The 20,421-nt window shown below is 40.5% G+C and overlaps 1 protein-coding gene across 5 annotated transcripts in view; it reads right to left on the bottom strand.

Annotated features, from left to right (window-relative positions):
* PRKAA1 (protein kinase AMP-activated catalytic subunit alpha 1) overlaps window positions 1-16,288 on the bottom strand; it is a 30,093-nt gene extending 13,805 nt beyond the window's left edge. Inside the window, exons 1-4 of one of the 5 annotated variants that reach the window (XM_005889714.2) lie at window positions 16,157-16,274; window positions 14,820-14,951; window positions 5,609-5,750; window positions 3,844-3,937 (exon numbers count right to left, since the gene is read on the bottom strand). In XM_005889714.2, coding sequence (XP_005889776.1) covers window positions 3,844-3,903 — 60 coding nt within the window. In that variant the 5' untranslated portion in view covers window positions 3,904-3,937; window positions 5,609-5,750; window positions 14,820-14,951; window positions 16,157-16,274. The other 4 variants (XM_070357605.1, XM_005889713.3, XM_070357607.1 and 1 more) reach the window with 4 other exon arrangements.
* Window positions 16,289-20,421: the final 4,133 nt, after the last annotated feature.

Below are 20,421 nucleotides of genomic sequence, written 5' to 3'. Positions count from 1 at the left end.
CTTAGAACTCAAATCGGTAACTCAATTTTCTCATATTATCACTCTCATGACTATACTCTAATAGCTTGTTCTCATCTAAATATCATGTGCTATTTCGAATAATTTCAATTTTTACTTGAAACTAGGCATGTTTTCTCCTATAAATTACAAATACTTACTCTTTGATTCTTTTAACAAATATTTATTGAATACCTTCAATGTGCCATGCACTGTTTTAGACACTCGTGATATAGCAATGATAAAAAGAGGCCCTAATCTAGTTAAAGACAATAGACACATAAATAAAAAGAATAAGAGTGTTCTGGAGAAAAACAAAGCAGGACAAAGACACAGAGAATTATGTTGGGGTGGGGAATACTGGTTTGAACCATATGAGAAAGCAACATTTAAGCATCGTTGATGAATTAGCAAGCAACCATGTTATCCTAGATTCTGAAATAAAAGGTGTTTTAATTAAAAAAAAAAAGAAAAACCCTAATTCGTTTGTTTTATAAAATAGAGTGAAAGTGAAGGTTGCTCAGTGTCTGACTCTTTGCGACCCCATGGACTATATACAGTCCCTGGAATTCTCCAGGCCAGAATAGTGGAGCGGGTAGCTGTTCCCTCTCTAGGACATCCTCCCAACCCAGGGATCAAACCCAGGTCTCCTGCATCGTAGGCAGATTCCCAGCAGGGAAGCCTTTATAAAATATAATAGCATTTATCTTTACTCTGCTTACTGAAAAAATTATATCTTATGCTGTACTACATTTTTAAAAATATTTTTTAAAAACATTTTTTAAAAACTTCTCTTTCCATTTATCCACATTTTCTTATTTTATGATTTTTTTCCATAAGTGAAAACCATTACTTGGATATGCCTGCTCCCAAGAAGTCATATTTAATAAATAAGCTATTAATCCTCTAGATAAAGGACGCTAACATGCAGTTCTTTAACACAGGTCACAAATTAGCATTCTAAAACCAGGTTCCTATACCTTAAATGGTAATAGATAATCTGGAAGATGAACCAGTAAATTCTTTTGAAAACAAAACCAAAACTATCAAAGAGATAAGAGATACCCTTCCTCAAGAGCAGGTAATAATGATTAGCAATCTAATTTACTTCTAGAAGAAATATAAGTTCATTTTCTAATACAACTCCATATATAAATATACTAAATGAAAAGAACAATGTGTTCTAAATGTGAAAGAGAAGAAAATTAACTGAGTGAACAAAATACAAGCAGTAAAATAACTAGTTAGGCTACAAAAATGAAAATTATATTTGATACTATATTAATACAGTACAAAGGATCAAGGAGGGGAAGTCTATAAAGAAAGACTAGAAAAGTGAAAGCATATTTAAACATGGAAGATGGAACATCACTAAGATGACAGCATATAAAGACAAAAGAGCAAGAGAAGAGATGGCAGTAATTGAGGGGAGTCACTAAGCAAAAGGGTAGGTGAACAGTGATAAAGACTTGGCTAACCACAGAAAGCTGGAACCCAAGCCTCTAGAGGTGGAACTCAATGATAAACTCATCTGCACACAGACTTCTTGAAGGGCTTAGATATTGGAAGTGTTGGGAATTTCTGATGGTAGAAGTGAGAAATGGACTGGAAACAGGACAGCTGATTGAAGAAACAAGTTTTAAGCTCACCACCCTTACTGGGGAATAAGAGCCATGATTTACTCTTTAGTAAGGAAAGCTGAGTGCCGAAGAATGGATGCTTTTGAACTGTGGTGTTGGAGAAGACTCTTGAGAGTCCCTTGGACTGCAAGGAGATCCAACCAGTCCATTCTAAAGGAGATCAATCCTGGGTATTCTTTGGAAGGACTGATGCTAAAGCTGAAACTCCAATACTTTGGCCACCTCATGCGAAGAGTTGACTCATTGGAAAAGACTCTGATGCTCAGAGGGATTGGGCACAGGAGAAGGGGACGACAGAGGATGAGATGACTGGATGGCATCATCGCCTCAATGGACATGAGTTTGAGTGAACTCCGGGAGTTGGTGATGGACAGGGAGGCCTGGCATGCTGCGATTCATGGGGTCGCAGAGTCGGACACGACTGAGCGAGTGAACTGAACTCAACTGAACTGAAGGCTAAACCAGCCCTGTTCCTCAAGGACACTAGAGCAGGAATGAGGCACCACATGGAGAACATAGGGCTTAAATGAAAGTCAGCATAGGAATCAGTGAGCCTTCTGGACCTTTCTCCATTTAGCTCACAAAGCACTGGCAGCTAAGCTCACACCCTCAAGGAAACTGGAAGGTTTCTTCTGGAGCAACTATCTCAGCAAGGAAAAAATATTGTTTATTATTGACATTTGGTGTTCCCTAGTAAACAGACAGGTCCCTACCCATTCAACCAATGGGAAGGTCCATCAATTAATAAATTCCACCCTCCTGACCTTGGCATTTAGAATTTCACTCTCAAATATGAGTGGACAACCCACAATCACCAGATATCTAAGCAAGGGTCATGCACAAAAGACAAACACCAATAAAATGAACAGAAAAAAGCAGGGAACACAGAAGGTACAGAAGCAATGAAGGAAAGAAAAGAAAAAAATTTTTAAAGAAATTGGCATCCTCAAACAGATGTTTATTATCTTTGTGGAACAAAAAAATAGGCTATTTAAAGAAAGATGACTTCAGAAAACAAGAAAGAAATAAAAAATGACAGCTGGAATTTTAATATGCAATGGGTAAAATTGAGCACAATTTCCATAATGTAAAACAAAATGATCAGGACATGAGAAATGGAAAAGATAAGAAGGCAAGACACCAATTCAACTTGTGTCTTTTCCCATTTTTTAGGCAGAACATTGGTGCCAGGGATGGGGGCAGGGGGTTGGTAGAGGAAGCAGGGGGTGAAAAAGACAAGTGAAAGAGCTGAAATTGAAATGAATCATGTCAAGAAATGGTAAAATCAAAATTAACTTTGTTAATGATTTTGATTTTGATGAAAGTGAACAGATATACTACGCAGAACAAATGAATGAATGATATAAAGAACTTTAGATTGGGAGGGAAAACAATTGGCTTCTTAGTGCTTGATGAGGCTCCTCCAAAAGAGGTTTTTGCATACCACATACTCTGGGTATGAGAAAAAGTACAGTAGGGGTAATGTTCTGTTTTTGTATCTGTAACTTAAGATACTGTTCAAAATGTCTTCTAAAATTCCTTCCAACTCTAAATTCTTTAAGTCTAATTCCTACCTCCTTCATGGAGCCTGTTCTTTCTACTCCAGGTACATCAGATTTCTGAAACCAAAAATGAATGCAATTTAAATGTGGCTAGGGGTTGACTGTTGGAGAAGGAAATGGCAACCCACTCCAGTGTTCCTGCCTGGAGAATCCCAGGGACAGAGGAGCCTGGTGGGCTGCCATCTCTGGGGTCGCACAGAGTTGGACACGACTGAAGCGACTTAGCAGCAGCAGCAGGGGTTGACTAGCAAGGCCCAGATTTCTAAGTATTAAATAATATGTTTTTTAAGGATTAAATACATACTTTAAGATATATATTACAAGTATTCATATGCCCCAGAAGCTAAGTCTGAAGATCCTGAGTTCTAGGGTCTCAATCTAATCCTATCACTGATAAATCAAGTGACCTTGAGCAAAAAAAAAAAAAAATCCATTGAGTCTCAGTTTCCATATCTGTGTAAGTAGGCTAAGGATATAATCTTTAAGATCTAGCTCTAACAAGTCTATGATTCTAAGCAAATATGTGACTAAGGGGACTGGTTATTAAATAGAACTCTTAACAGAATTGCTTTCTAATATTCTGATGCTCATAAAGGATAAGGGGAGTTACAAAATATATACAGGATTAAATCAGAACTGCTTACCCTTCCATTTTTACAGATATAATCAAATAGCTCTCCTCCTGAGACATATTCCATCACCATGAAAATATCAGATGGTGTACTGATGACCTGGTACCTGGTGAGAGAAAACATTATCTACCAGTATTAAAACATGTATATTCATTCACTCAATAAATATCTACTAAGTGCCTATAATACACCAGGCACTGTGCTAGAGGCTGGGAAAACTGCAGTGAACAAAACAGATTCTCTGCACTCACGGAGTTTATTTTCCAGGAGCCAGGAAACAGACACTAAATAAAAAAGCAATATCTCAGGTGGTGGAACATGCTATGAAGAGAAATAAAGCAAACTAAGGGAAGGAAATCTTTCATACAGGGTGTTCAAGGAAGGCCTCTCTGATAAAGTAACATGTAACAGAGCCTAATGCAAATCAGGGAACAAACCATGCCATTACCAAGAAGGTGAACCAGGCAGAGGGAAGAGCAAGTGCAAAGGCCCGCAGGGGGAAGCCTGCCTGGCATGTCTGAGCAATAGTAGGAAGGCTAGAGCTGAGTAAGCTGGGAGAGAGAAAACAGGATGTGGGGTCAAAGAGGCAACTGGTACCAGAGGACACAGAACCTTACAAAGCCATGATGAGGCTGTGGCTTTTATTCTCTGGCAGAGAGACAGCTAATGAAGGTTTTAAGCAAAGCAGTCATGTGGCCTGGCCGATTAAAAGGGTAATAACTTTGACTGATGGTGGCAATGTGAAGAACTGACTGGGCAGTAGGGTAGAAGCAGGTGGCTATTGCAGTAGTCCATGAGAGAAATGAAGGGGGCCCACACCGGGTTGATGACAATGAAGGAACTGGAATCAGATCCTAGATATACTTTTGCAGGAAGAGATGGAATGGAGGTTGGGAAGTGAGAGAAATAGTAAAGTTAAGGATAGTTCCTAAGTTTCTGCCCTCAGGAACCAGATTATCACCTGAGATGGTAAAAACTGTGGAAGACCAAGTGTGAGAGGGTAATAAAGAGTTCAGGTTTACCCATACCGAGTTTCACGTGCCTCGTGGGCACCCAAATGGAGATGTAAAATATAGCGGGAATAGGAGTCTGCCATCCAGGAATGGGTTTCAAAGCAGGACACGTATACTTAAGGGCTGTCGGCACAAAAATGGTATTTAAAACCATGGCACTTCAACAGATTAGAAGAGGTGAGAGTGAAACAAATTTTGAGTCAGCCAGTTCAATACAAAAACCTAAACGGTTTTAATTTACAGTCTGCATAATAAAGCCAAGCAGTAAATAAGTTATCTGTAGACCCTACAACTGGCAACTGTAAAACAACAGAAATACTACTGCCTTTTGAAATCTGGATTTCTAAAGTTCTATTTATTATTTGTTTTATCAGATAGAACCAGTGTAGGGGAGTGAGGGACAATTTCTACTGTGTTGTCTCGATGAGGCTAACTGATACCACGTGGAAATTTGGAGGTCAGGAGTTTTTGTTTTGTGAATCATTGTTGGTTCTATAGCAGTAGGGGGGCACTGAAAGTCATCTATCAAAAGGGCATCAGCTCAGAAAATAAGAAATATAGCAGCTGATAAACACAAGGGCTAAATGTGGACTCAGGCTTAAGTGACCATGAATGGGGTTAGATAAATACATGAATAGGAAGAACTTCTAAAACTCTCAGGAATAAAATGAAATGTCACTCAGCTTTCTCACTTGTCAGATTAAGTAGGTTAACAAAAATGATGAAAACATGATATGACTATATTTAATATAATCAGATCTTACAGTTTAATTATATGAGGATGCCTGAAAAGCTTGAGGTTCTGAATTTCTCTGCGGATTTTTCCTACTACATCAAGGCTTCGAATCTTCTGCCGATTCAGTATCTTCACAGCAACTTTATGCCCAGTCAATTCATGTTTGCCAACTGTAGGAGAAATAATTTTAATAAATTAGTGCCAGGTTTGGTTAATAACATATTTAGAACTATTCTAAGAGTAGAAATCTTAGCATTCTCCAAAAATACTTAATCAAGTCCAAGTTCCTTCCAGTTCTGCCTGATTTACCCCTGAGTGTTTAAGAGTGATTAAGTATGGGCTTCCCTTGTGGCTCAGATAGTAAAGAATCTGCCCACAGTATAGGAGACTCAGGCTCAATCCCTGGGTTGGGAAGATCCCCTGGAGAAGGCAATGGCTACCCACTCCAGAATTCTTGCCTGGAGAAGTCCATAGTCAGAGGAGTTTGGCAGGTTAGAGTCCATGGGGTTGCAAAGAGTCAGACATGACTGAATAACTAATACTTTCACTTTCAAGTGGGAAGACACATAAGAAACTACTGTGGTTTTTTCCAGAAAAGAAAGTTGGAGGGCTAAGGCAGAGAGAAAGAAAGCAACTTCTTTATTGTTCTCTACCTTTTTATACTTTTAAATTCTCTTAATTTACTTTTTAGTTTTTAATCTGTCATACATACAAATTGAGCTTTTCTCTCTTGGTGTGCAGTTCTATGGATTTTAACACGTGGAAATTGGTGTCATCACTGTTATAATCAGATACAGAACAGTTTCCTCATTCCAAAAACCTCCCTCATGTTAAAGACACACTTTCTCTATAAGCCCTTGAACCTTTTAAATTTTGGTTCATGAGCATGTAGTTTCTATTTTTTTAAATAAGAAAAAAATTTAAGTGATTACCTTTCCATTTTGAATGTTATACCCAGATAATCAATGGTTATAACAGAATTTAGACATTTTTTAATAGTGGCAAAGTCTTTTCTAAGGGTCTAGTGGAGAATTTATATTCCAACAAAATCAAGAAGTAAGCCAAGATGGTATTCAGTAAAGAAGGGGTCCAAAATAGGAGAAAAAGAAAATGACTCCCAGTAAGTTAATGAAGCAAAGTCTGAAGCAACAGCTATGTGGAAAGCTCTCTAGTTACTAAACTTTGACTTGAACAAGTTAAATTATTTCAACTTTGTAGTCAAAATAACAATACTACATACCCCATAGGGTGACATGAAGTAGGGCTTGTAAAACACTTTCCATCATGCCCAGCACAGTAATTTCTTCATGAAAAAACGATGACTATTACTATTTAAGGTTATTTATTTTCCATTGCTCCCAAATGTCTCCCCTGTTCCTAGCTAATCAGTCCTAAAATTTCTGATTAATCCTGTATAGCCAATTTTATCTCAGCTTTTTGATTTGTCCTTTTTATAGTTAGATTCAGTGCCATGCCTTTTTCCAGGTCCACAATAAGTACTAAACAATAGCTTCCCTGCTGGCTCAGACATCTGCCTGCAATGCAGGAGACTGGGGTTCGATCCCTGGGTGGGATCAGGAAGATCCCCTGGAGAAGGGAATTGCTCCCCACTCTAGTATTCTTGCCTGGAGAATTCCATGGACAGAGGAGCCTGGCAGGCTACAGTCCACAGGGTCACAGAGTCGGACACAATTGAGCAACTAACACTTTCATTTTTTTTTCCAAATAGCTGTAATTTCTATGCACCTGGCTTCTATCCCCATAAGCTTCAATCTTACTAACCTGCTCCATCCCCCGCTCCCGCCAACACCAGAGATTCCTAGCTTCCAAAGTTCAACCCAATTCCTGACTTTGGTTAATTTTCAACATGATATTGCTAGATGTATATACACAAAGTAAGATTTCACTTACTACCCAAAAACTATAGAAACATTTATTCAGTCACAGAAGAGCACAGAGGTAAAAATAGGTTTATCTGACTTAATTTGAAATCAGATTTTTAAAATGATTACTATTTTTTTTAAACATATAAATCTAATTGGTTTATAATACATAACATAATTAAGGTATACAACTCAGTAGTTAATATTCATGACATACCCACTTTATAGCCAAACATACTGCCTCTAACTCTCCCAAGCCTGGAAGACTAGCAATATTAGCAACACTTTACAAGTAACTGAAGTACAGGAAGATGAAATAACCAAGATGAAATAACTTGCCCAAAGTTACATAGCTAGTGACTGACAAAACAAAAATGTCTGTCTCAAAAACTTGTCCTTTTTCCAAAAATGGTATGTGAAATGTGATTATTTTTTAAAAGATGATCTTCAAAAGAATATTACATATATAATAATACTAAATAAATATCCTTTTAATAAAAGATATAGAAGTTGAACATGTAAGAGGAACCCTTGATTCACAGTCTTATAATTTTGAAAAGAATAACAGATTGAATTCTCCAAACTAATAAGACTTACTCTAAAACTTCATTCATTTATTTAAGAAATAGTTATTGAGTACCTGCACCCACTATGTGCCAGGCACTTGCTACTATGACCTTTCTCCTGTATGAGAAAATAAATCCACTCTAATAGACTTCCCAGGTGGCTCAGACGTAAAAAAAAAAAAAAAGAAAATCTGTCTGTTAATGCAGGAGACCCAAGTTCAATCCCTGGGTTGGGAAGATCCCCTCAAGTAGAAAACTGGCAATCCACTCCAGTATTCTTGCCTGGAAAATTCCTTGGACAGAGGAGCCTGACAGGATACAGTCCATGGGGTCACAAAGAATTGGACACCACTGAGGAAAATCCCATGGACGGAGGACCTGGTGGGCTGCAGTCCATGGGGTCACTAAGAGTCAGACAAGACTGAGTGACTTCACTTTCACTTTTCACTTTCATGCACTGGAGAAGGAAATGGCAACCCACTCCAGTGTTCTTGCCTAGAGAATCCCAGGGATGGGGGAGCCTGGTGGGCTGCTGTCTCTGGGGTCGCACAGGGTTCAGGTCGGACACAACTGAAGCGACTTAGCAGCAGCAGCAGAGCAACTAAGAATACATGCACATGCAGTAAAAACCTGCTTCTTATCAATTTTAATGTTTTATAACAAGAGACCAAAAAAGACATTTTATTCATTCTATTAAATCTGTTTAAAAGTTACTCAAAAATCTACAACTGATCCTTGAACAACTCGGGTTTGAACTGCAAGAGTCCACTAATACTATAATTTTTTTCAGCAGATAAACATTTAGCCCTCTTATCCCTAGATGTAGAACCCAAGGGTATAGAGGGCCCACTATACTATGTCACTTAATAAAAAGGACTTGAACATCTGGGGCTTTTGGTATCCTTGGGGGCTCCTAGAAACAACCCCTCCAGTATTCTGAGGGGTGACTGCATCATAAGACAAAAATGAAGAGCATAAAACTAAGCACATAGGGAATTCCCTGGCGATCCAATTGTTAGGACTCAGGGCTTTCACTGCTGGGCCTGGGTTTTATCCCTGGTCAGGGAATTAAGATCCTGAGAGCAATGCACTGCAGCCAAATAAATAAATAAAAGCACATAAAATATAATGCAAGTGTACTGAGTTGAAGAGTGTCCCCTCTTCCCCACAAATTCACATCTACCATCACCACAGAATGGGATCTTATTTGAAACCAGGGTTTTGGGGGGCATAGTTAGTTAAGGATCTCAGGATAAAATCATCCTAGATTTAGGGTGGGCTCTATATCTAATAACTGGTGTCCTTATAAGAAAAGGAGAGAACACAGGCACGCACACACAGAGGTGACCACGTGAAGACAGGCAGAGACTGGAGTTTTGCTTCTACATGCCAAGGAACACCAGGAGTCACCAGAGGCTGGAAGAGGAAGAAAGATTCTCCCCTAAAGCGTTCAGAGGGAGTGCAACTCTACTAAACCCTTGCTTTCGGGACTTCTGGTCTCCAGAACTCCAAAATAACTTGTTTTAAGTCACCCAGCTTTGTGGTACTGTTACCACAGCCCTAAGAAACTGACAGGCTTAGGACGTGTGCTCTGTTGTGTTTAGTCGCTCAGTCGTGCCCAACTCTTTGCAACCCCACGGACTGTAGCCCACCAGACGCCTCTGTCCATGGGGATTCTCTAGGCAAGAAATGGAGTGGGTTGCCATTTCCTCCTCTAAGGGATCTTCTCAACCCAGGGATCAAACCCGCATTCCCTGAGTCTCCTGCATTTCAGGCAGATTCTCTACCACAAGCCACGTGGGAATCCCTAGGTTTATGATAGTCACATCGAAATCAACAAGTTAACAAAAGTAATCTTTTTTGAAAACAGATTTTTCTGAACTGTACTACATGTGTCCACGCATTCTTAAATGGAACACATGATGACAGGGACCACAGGGACATCATGGGAGTTACTTCTCTAGATAGCACTTCTTGCTCCCAGGCTATTATGGGCCAGATCCTAGGGTTTTCTACTTTTTGAAGTTGTGTTTCATCCTTCACGGTCTATCAGGAGTCAATTCACAGCCTCTTCTCCAATGTTCTAATTTCAAGAATTCTAATTTTCAATGGGCTAGAAGAATCATAAAACTAAAATTATTAGAATAAATTTTCTAAAGTATGCTTTACAAAACACTAGGACTGGAGACTCTTCATGGGAAAAGATTTCAAAATCAAGTGGTCTCGGAAAGGGTGTCTCCTCTCCTTTTTAGAAACTTATTATGCATATTAACACAGTAACACCGATAGAGCCCTACTGGAAAGAAACCCATCAAGTGTTTAATCTGGTATTTCCCAGTCTTAACTGGATACAGGTTTTTCCTCCAAGGTTTGAAAACAATGTCCCAACACTGAGAAAGAGAAGAGTGAAAAAGCTGGCTTAAAGTTCAACATTCAGAAAACTAAGATCATGGCATCTGGTCCCATCACTACATGGCAAATAAATGGGGAAATAGTGGGAACGGCAGCTGCAAAATCACTGCAGATGGTGACTGCAGCCATGAAATAAAAAGGCACTTAATCCTTAGAAGGAAAGTTATGACCAACCTAGACAGCATAAAAAAAGCAGACATTACTTTGTCAACAAAGGTCCATCTAGTCAAGGCTATGGTTTTTCCAGTAGTCATGTATGGATGTGAGAGTTGGACTGTAAAGAAAGCTGAGTGCCAAAGAACTGATGCTTTTGAACTGTGGTATTGGAGAGGACTCTTGAGAGTCCCTTGGACTGCAAGGAGATCCAACCAGTCCATCTTAAAGGAGATCAGTCCTGGGTGTTCATTGGAAGGACAGATGCTGAAGCTGAAACTCCAATACTTTGGCCATCTGATGCGAAGAGCTCACACATTGGAAAAGACCCTGATGCTGGGAAAGACTGAGGGCAGGAGGAGAAGGGGACAACAGAGGATAAGATGGTTGGATGGCATCACTGACTCATGGACTTGAGTTTGGGTGAACTCTGGGAGTTGGTGATGGACAGGGAGGCCTGGCATGCTGCAGTCCATGAGGTCACAAATAGTCGGACACGACTAAGCGACTGAACTGAACTGAACACTGAGGACTCCAAATGTTTTCTTTTTAAGAGAAGGCAGTATCTCCTATTATTTTTTTCCCTTTTTCTTCCCAGCAAAATCTCGGTAATTTTCCAGCCATCATATGATTAATATGTTATGTTTTCCTTACTTATAGGAACAACGATATTTGCCTTGAACCCACTGCCAACATAGTTCAGTATTAGAATTTTAGTAGCATAATAGTTTTGAAAGTATAGTTATTTTATTATAGCTTAGGAAACACAAGATCACATTTGAGCCTCACAATAAACCTATGATGCAGGTAATATGAGGCGCTGAGAGATTAACTCATTGAAGTAAAGTTATTAAGTGATCAAGGCAGAACAGGTCTTCTAGTTGGAAGAATTCCAAGTCTGGGACCTATCCACTGTACAGCACCATCAGTGTGCACTGTGAAGGGAAAGAAGCCTTGACAACAATATCAAAATCTGAACTGTTTCCTCAAAACTAAGCTAAAGATTCTCCAGTGACTAAACTCAGTTGCAGCCAAATTAACTGCTGCTCCATAAGTCAATCAGTGCAGTACATGGACTTTGTCAAGGATATGCACTTCTGAAATATTTCTCCCTTGGTCCAAAGCTCAAAACTTTACTCTTCAGATATCACTGTTTTACAGTAATAGCAAGATGTGGCTTTTGGGTGAAATGGAAGACAGGTATTTCTGCCATGGAAGACCTGAGTCACTCACAGCAAAGGTTACCACAATTCACAATATCTCCCTCACAACAACAGCAACAGATGAGTCAACTAAACATTAGCTAACAACCTGTTACTGCTTTCTAAAAGGAACTTTGTCTAACTGTAGAACTCTGTAAACATGCTCTTCTAATCAGATATGTAATCCTCAAGTAAAGTAAGATCATACGTTGAAAGAGAGAATTTTAAACACTGATAAAGAGTTGCCACAAAGATAGAAATGTCTACTAAAGATATTCTAATCACCCAACCATTTCATTTTCACTCTAAAATTGAAAAACAAAAACAAAAAACCCCACACTGCTAAAAGTATCAGTGAAATAACTGAATTCTGGCTGGAGAGGGATGAATTTTAAAACTATAGGTGGAAATTTGAGAAAGGTACCTTTTCTTAACAAAACATTTTAGGCATCCCAAAAGGCAAAGCAAATACCCATGTTCCACCCAATAGCCGCTTAAGCAATAAAACATTACAGATGCAACTGAAGCCCAGTCTGACTCCTCCCAGATTCCTTCCTCCTTTCCTTCTCCCTAGAGGTTACCACTATCTTGAATGTGGTTTGTCTTTCCCACATATATGATGATATAGTAACAATTTTTTCATATGTTTACTTTCACAAACTATATATTCTTTTGAATTCATAATGAATTCATGCAGATTCAAAAATATAAAAAGATATAGTGACATGTCTTCCTACAACCTAGTTCCCCTCCCCTGAACATGTGTAATATTCACTTTCTACTGTAGCACAGTTTCATGTGTATCTTTAAAGAAACACTGTATACAGATGCACATGGTTACACTCAGATACTTTAATTTGCCCCTGCTCTTTATCCACAAATGGTAGGTATGCTATACACTTTGTTGATTATCTTTATTTTTTTTCTCTCTTAAAAATACACCTTGGAAATTGTTCCCTATATTATATGAAGTCTTGCTTTTTTTTTTTTCCTTAATGTTTGCAAGGTATATACCACTGTATGGGTAAACCATAATTTAACTATTGTCCTGCTAGCAAGGTTACTTCCAATCTTTTGTACTGACAAACAATATGGCAATGAATAACTCATTATTCCATATACCTACAGGATAAATTCCTAGAAGCTGAACTGCCGGGTTAGTTTTATAAATACTGTCATACTCTGTAGACGTGGTACCGATTTGTGCTCCTGTCAGCAATGTATAAGTCTTTTTTCATGTTTTTAAATTTTATATGAATAACATGACTGGACATATTCTTCAACTTCTTCTGTTTTTGTGGCCTAACCTTATATACTTGAGATTCACCCATGCTGGTATATATAGCTCTAATTCATATCTAGACTTTTTTACTTAAAAGTTTTTAAATAACTTTTTTTTTTAATAACTTCAAAAAGAAGTCACCTATTTACCTAAACTTTCAGTTTCATGTATAAAATACTCCAACTTAATAAACAGATTATATGTATAAAAACTCATTTGGGAAAGATTACCTATCCTACTGAAGAAGTATCTTCTCTTAGAAAATGAGCAAAAACTTCCACTTATATTTACTGCAATAATAACTCTATTCATCCATGCTTTTATAAATGTTCTTCCTGGGAGGAGAGGGGAGTAGAACCACAAGGGAGTGGAGACCAACCCCTCGACAATCAAGGGGGTGGAAAAAAGGTATCTTGGAAACAATAATTCAAGCATAATTCCAAACTAACCCTAGTTGTCTAAAGTTTCCCCTCAAAATGTTCCCATTAAGTTACCAAAGGATTTTTTAAACCTTAACAAGAAACAAAATAATGCCTATGAATCTGCAGTCCTCCCCATCCCCTCAATAAGTTTCCTATAAGTATATCATATTGGGAATGATATGATATCACATCTTCTATTAGACTCTCTTTCTATGTTAAATTTACCAGTGTGTATGACTAAAAAGCTCTATCTCCTCCAAACTGCCTCCTTTGAAATATGTGGCTAATTGTATAATTTGTAAGAATTCCGGTCAAATTCTTGGCTACTGTAAGTTAACATGTCATCACTATAGTGGCTATTTCTGCATGTTCACCAAGCATCTAGGTCCCCCTTTCTCTCTTCCAAAAAAAACCCCGTTTCTGTGCAGGTGTCTACCCTATCTCCCCATACTAGTCAAGTACTTCAGAAGATGCCCTCCCACCCATACGTCCGAGAGGGGGCGCTCTTCCTTCAAGGGTAATGCCATCTGCCCTATAGGAACACAAGCCTAAACCAATTAGCACATAAAAATCCTGGCCAGACGGACTGACTGAGCCAGTAAGACTCTTGAGGGCGATGCTGGGGCTTCCTCGCCCTGGACACAGAACCACAGAAAAGACGTTCTTGGCTGGGCTGTGTTGAATTTTCTATTATTTGGGGGCAGGAAGCATTTCAACTGTTTTAACAACTTTAAAAAGGCTGTGATTGAAGACTTTGACCACCATCAGTTAATGTATTTATGAACAAAGGAACCCGATCCATGAAAACTATGATCCTCTGACTAACACTGGCCTTTCTATATTTGGAGAGATGGTTGACTCTGACAGCATGTGTTATTTCGAGAGGCAGGTGTGGGGAGTGAAGGTTAAGGAATAGCAGTCACTGGAGGGATTCATGTCACTGCCATAACACAGATCAAATCCAGGAAATGAGGAATATCCTCTGGCTTTCCTATCTACCATCTACCTTGCCAAAAGCCACCTAGCACATAAGAACGTGAGACCTGACTCTATTCAGGTCTGAATTAGGAGAACAATGAGCATGCTAATCCAAGCAGAACCCTGGGCGGAGTGAAGGCAACAAAGCTGTCATTACTATTTGGGGGGCAATAGTGAATACTTCAGTATTTACAAACTGAAAGCAGTCTGTAATGGCTAACAAGTAAAGAAACAACATCGTCAAAAATAAGTAACTTCAAAAGCACAGAAACATCTTACTGGCCCCAAAACAAACCCACCCTAATAGCTGTAATTACCCTATTCTGGCATTTGCTTCTTACTTTCTTACATTGGTGGCCTTGCTGATTTTCTTAAGAAGGTTTAGGCAGTTGCTTCCCTGTGGGCTATACAGCAATTTTCCAGTTCTATGACTCAGGAAGAGCAAGAGAAGGAAGGGCTCTCCTCTTCCATCCCTAGATAAAATCAGAAAATGTTTATTTAGCTCTGATAGAGCAAGGCTCGGTTAGTTAATTCACTGTACAGACTTTCACAAACTATTTTCTCTTTCAAATATTTACCAAGAGCTTATTATATGCAAGTCACAGGCTATTCTTTATTCAAAGCCAATGCATAATAATTTTTATCAGTTCCATACTTCCTTCCTCTACATTCCTAATAGCAGAGTCAACTATTTCAAAGAAAAAATATTTATGCCTCACAAAATTTGCAATTAAACTCTTTGTGCCAGAATTGGTGACTTGAAGGGCAAGTTTGTTATTTCCAGAATACTGTACTGAAACACAAGAAAAAGCGATTCCACTTTTCTTCAAAAAAGAAAAAAAAAATTCAGATGAACATTAAACTACTCATTAAAATATAAATATCTTGTGAAAATAAACGGAAGCGAATTGCATCAATGAATAAACACTATCCGGAGGAAAAATCTGCCTACCGGGTTTGGTAATTAAGAAACACTGAGGACACCAGGTGTGCATTCAGACCATAAACCATAGATCGCAAATACATATAGGACCAATTTATAATCATAAACCACTCTGAAAAAAAATCAGTGATCCTTTCCGACGAGACGGCCTTTTTTTTTTTTTTTAAATAATTCTGTAAACTACCTCCAAAGCAACCTTACTTCGGGGGCGTACACATTTCACACCTGTCAGCCAGCTAGGGCAGGTAAGCCAACAGTCTCCTAAGGAAGACAGAAATACGGACAATGCCGAGGACGGCCAGGGAGGCGATGGGCTGGCCCTGATCCGAGGGACCACAGCCGGGTCGAATAGGAGGCCGCCTCTCCCGGGTTCCCCGCCGAGACCCCAGCGCCCGGACCCAGCAAAGGGAGCACTCAGCACTGCCCGCGACTGTCGGGCCTGGGAAAGTTAGCACCTCCGCATCCCCGCCCCTCTCACGTACAAGCCCCTCCAGCCGCCGCACCGTCGCCATGGCGACCAGTCCGCACCTCACCCCCACCCGCCGCGGGCAGGGGACGGGGGGCTGCGCCGCAGTCCCGCGGCGGCCTCGGGTTGTGCTCGCGCCGGAGCAGGACAGGGGCTGCGGAGCCCGGGAGACCAGGAACGCAAGGGGCGGGGGAGGATGAAGAGGTGCGAAAGGCGGAAATCTCCTGGATCCTGGGCGGGGGGCCGAGCCTTGCCCCGGGGGTCCTCACCCTTCACTTTGCCGAAGGTCCCGACCCCCAGCGTATCCCCCAGGATGTAGTGACCGATCTTCACCCGCCCGTCGTGTTTCTGCTTCTCGGCTGTCGCCATCTTTCTCCAGGAACTGAGTCTGCGCATGGCGCCGCGGGAGGGGGCGGAGGGGGCGGGCAGGGCCGCGCCGGGGGCGGGCGGGGAGGGGGTGGGGACGCGGGAGGGGAGCCGCGCCGCCGAGCCGCCGCCCTGCACCGCCCGCCGGGTCCCAGCCGCCGGCCGTCGGGCGCAGACGCTCCCCCTGGCGGGACTGGCGGGGTTCGCTGGGAGGGCCACCGGTACCCCTCTCCTCGATCTGCCTCCGCGTGGCCAGGGGCGCCCGCCCACCTGCGCGCGGGAGGGGGTTTCCTGGATTGCCGAGGAGGGCCGGAGCCCCTCGGCTCCTTTCCTCTGGCGAAGTCTACGCAGACAGTAGGCTCCCCTAGTTATTACTCCGGACTCGTGGGGGCCCCTCTCCCGACTCCAAGAGGGAAGATAGGCTTGCTTGGGTAAGGCAGATAATGTGGTTTGTTACTAGTACAGCGTGAATTTAAATATGGCTGGAGATACCACCTTGCCAGTATTTTCTAACCTTTTCATTTTTCCGCTTCGGATCGGAATCTAGCTAGACGCCACTGGGAGTTGTCACTTGTATCTTTGATGAAGTTTCCTCTTTCTGCACCCCACCCCCCGCACGCGCTGCTCTTTTTTGAGCCGGAAAGCTGCTATCGAGCACCTCGATAGCTCCTGTAGCGCTGTCGGTCTTTCCTCCTGCTGAATACCTTCCTGAAACGTCCTCCCCACAACAAGCTCCGTTGCGAGGAGCGGGTTGGGGTAAAGGGTGAATGGGTGTGTGTTCGGGAAGCAGGACATTATCCAGACATTGGATGTACAGGAGTTAGTATTTTTATATCATCAGTAAAATGAAGATTTTGAACTGAAAACAAGGCTTACAGTTGCATCAACCAAATCAATCGACAAATATTTATTGTACTTTCAGTGAGTAAAAGCCTATACAAATGGGTTCATGGCATATCACAGGGGGAGTAGAGAAAGTATGCTTATTTGCAGTAGGATTTTAAGGGTGTTACCCAATTATATTCCTGCATCGTGGGCAAAATTAAACGGACAAACAAACCAGTTTATGTGATCTCAGTTTTGCAGTGTCATAGCATTTGGACAGGTATCAATGGGCAAAGAGTTGGCCTCTTCATGAAAATCATGTAAAAAAAAAAAAAAGACTAAAAATGTTATTTTTCCTTCCCAATAAAAGTTACTCAACTGTTCTGGTTTTTATATACTTGATGAAATCAAGGTAATGTGCATTAAGCACAGCTTTGTTCCAAGCAAGGTACTGCAGAGGAGGCAAAAAAGCCTTTGAGCTTAGAATTACATCAAATAATCAGAAGACATTAACAACTAATCTTGGACAAGTCAGTTCCTACTGTAGTATTGACTGCAGTATAATTTGAAGAGCCAAAAAGTTAAGAAATCTTTCATTACTGACATACTGGGAGGCAAGCATAGGTTATTGTTGTAATGTTTCCTCTCTCCTTTCTTCACCTTCATCTGTTTGAATTTTGAGTTTCTGCAGCTCTGGCTTTTGTGGTCTCTACAAAACAGAAATAGCTCTCTGGATTCTCTTAGGAAAAAACTAAAACAAAATAACGAAAAAAAAAAAAAAACCCTTTAATCCACCCCCAATAAATTACTTTAAATTTGAGTCTTGTCTAGAAGTTAGCCCAGCAAGGTTCTGTGATTTCTTTTGCTCTGAAAGGAAAAAAATTGCAAGGTACTTGTACCAGGCCAGTTAAGCCATAGAGCATCCAGCAAGGCAGCAGTCTGAAGCTGCATTTTGCAAACCTGTTACCAGTGTCTTCATAAAACTATCAGTTCAATTTTTAGCAGAAACATCAGTTCATTTCTGCCATGGTGTTATTTTAGATTATGATTCTATTTAATACATATTCATTAAATGCCATTAATCACTTAAAGGTATTGTTAGGTAAATAAAACTGATAATCATAGATCAAAGAATTGAATAGGAACTTAGAACTCATCCACTCTCCCACAGTCTTTAAACAGCTTTTCTTGATGTTTTATTTTCCCCCCTTATCTGAGTTAAAAACCAAATTAAGTCAGCAGTTTCTAAGAAAGCAAATAATAAACTTCCTTTATTCCCTTGGTTTTTCTGTTTCCTTCAGTCCTTTTTAAAAGTTTTTGTCACATTTCCTTCCACCTAGACACTGGGTAGACACAAAATGAAAAGTCATGGTCCCTACTCTGGACTAGCTTATAGTCTAGGAGGGCAGTTCTCTGTATCCTCCCAACCTCACAATAAATAATATTCACAAGCTCATCTTTCTTCCAGGGTGGAAGTGAAGATAAGGTAAACTGGGACTTATGCCTAGCTTCCAGACCCATCAGTTGTACCCCTATCTCAACAAAGTATATTGGAATATAAGTGGGCAGGAGTGACTTTGTAGAAGTAACCTAGAATCCAGCCTAGTTTAAGAAGAGGGGGGAAGTAAATTGTTTTCAAACTTCAGTTCTTCCACTTCTATTAATGCAAATAAGTTACAATACATTTCAGCAATGATGAAGGTGAACTATGGTGAAGAACTGTGGTGGAGAATCTTGGGTCTCATGGGAAAACTCACTCGTTAGTTGTCAGATGCTTCCTCTTTAGTCCTTCAGATTCTAAGGGAGCTCTGTATCCTCCTAGTCTTTTCTTCTTAAGGCCATTACAGTGTTCAGTTCAGTTCAGTCATTCAGTCATATCTGACTCTTTGCCACCCCATTGACTGCAGCATGCCAGGCTTCCCCATCCATCACCAAAGTCCTGGAGCCTACTCAAACTCATGTCCATCGCGTTGATGATGCCATCCAACCATCTCATCCTCTGTCGTCCCCTTCTCCTCCTACCTTCCATCTTTACCAGCATCAGAGTCTTTTCAAATGAGTTGGTTCTTAATGTCAGGTGGCCAAAGTACTGGAGTTTCACCTTTAGCATCAGTCCTTCCAATGAATATTCAGGACTCATTTCCTTTAGGATGGACTGGCTGGATCTCCTTGCAGTCCAGGGGACTCTCAAGAGTCTTCTCCAACACCACAGTTCAAAAGCATCAATTCTTTGCTGCTCAGCTTTCTTTATAGTCCAACTCTCACATCCATACATGACTACTGGAAAACCACAGCTTTGACTAGACAGACCTTTGTTGGCAAATTGATGTCTCTGCTTTTTAATATGCTATCTAGGTTTGTCATAGCTTTTCTTCCAAGGAGCAAGCATCTTTTAATTTCATGACTACAGTCACCATCTGCAGTGATTTTGGAGCCCCCCCAAAATAAAGTCTGTCACTGTTTCCATTGTTTACCCATTCTATTTGCCATGAAGTGATGGGACCAAATGCCATGATCTTCGTTTTCTGAATGTTGAGTTTTAAGCCAAATTTTTCATTCTCCTTTTTCACTTTCATCAAGAGGCTCTTTACTTCTTCCCTTTCTGCCATAAGGGTGGTGTCATCTGCATATCTGAGGTTATTGATATTTCTCCCAGCAATCTTATTCCAGCTGTGCTTCATTCAGCCTGGTATTTAGCATGATGTACTCTGCATATAAGTTAAATAAGCAGGGTGACAATATACAGCCTTGACATACTCCTTTCCTGATTTGGAACCAGTCTGTTGTTCCATGTCCAATTCTAACTGTTGCTTCTTGACCTGCATACAGATTACTCAGGAGGCAGGTAAGATGGTCTGATATTCCCATCTCTTAAAGAATTTTCCACAGTTTGTTGTGATCCATGCAAAGGCTTTGGCATAGTCAGTAAAGCAAAAGTAGATGTTTTTCTGGAACTCTTTTGCTTTTTCGATGATCCAGCGGATGTTGGCAATTTTATCTCTGGTTCTTTTGCCTTTTCTAAAACCAGCTTGAACATCTGGAAGTTCATGGTTCACGTACTGTTGAAGCCTGACTTGGAGAATTTTGAGCATTACTTTGCTAGCATGTGAGATGAGTGCAATTGTGCGGTAGTTGGAACATTCTTTGGCATTGCCTTTCTTTGGGATTGGAATGAAAACTGACCTTTTCCAGTCCTGTGGCCACTGCTGAGTTTTCCAAATTTGCTGGCATATTGAGTGCAGCACTTTCACTGCATCATCTTTTAGGATTTGAAATAGCTCAACTGGAATTCCATCACCTCCACTAGCTTTGTTCATAGTGATGCTTCCTAAGGCAAGGCCCA

This window comes from Bos mutus, chromosome 20, assembly GCF_027580195.1.
Source record: "Bos mutus isolate GX-2022 chromosome 20, NWIPB_WYAK_1.1, whole genome shotgun sequence".
Taxonomy (NCBI): Eukaryota; Metazoa; Chordata; class Mammalia; order Artiodactyla; family Bovidae; genus Bos; species Bos mutus.
The sequence above is the reverse complement of the archived record's forward strand: the minus strand, read 5'-3'. Positions and strand labels throughout refer to the sequence as shown.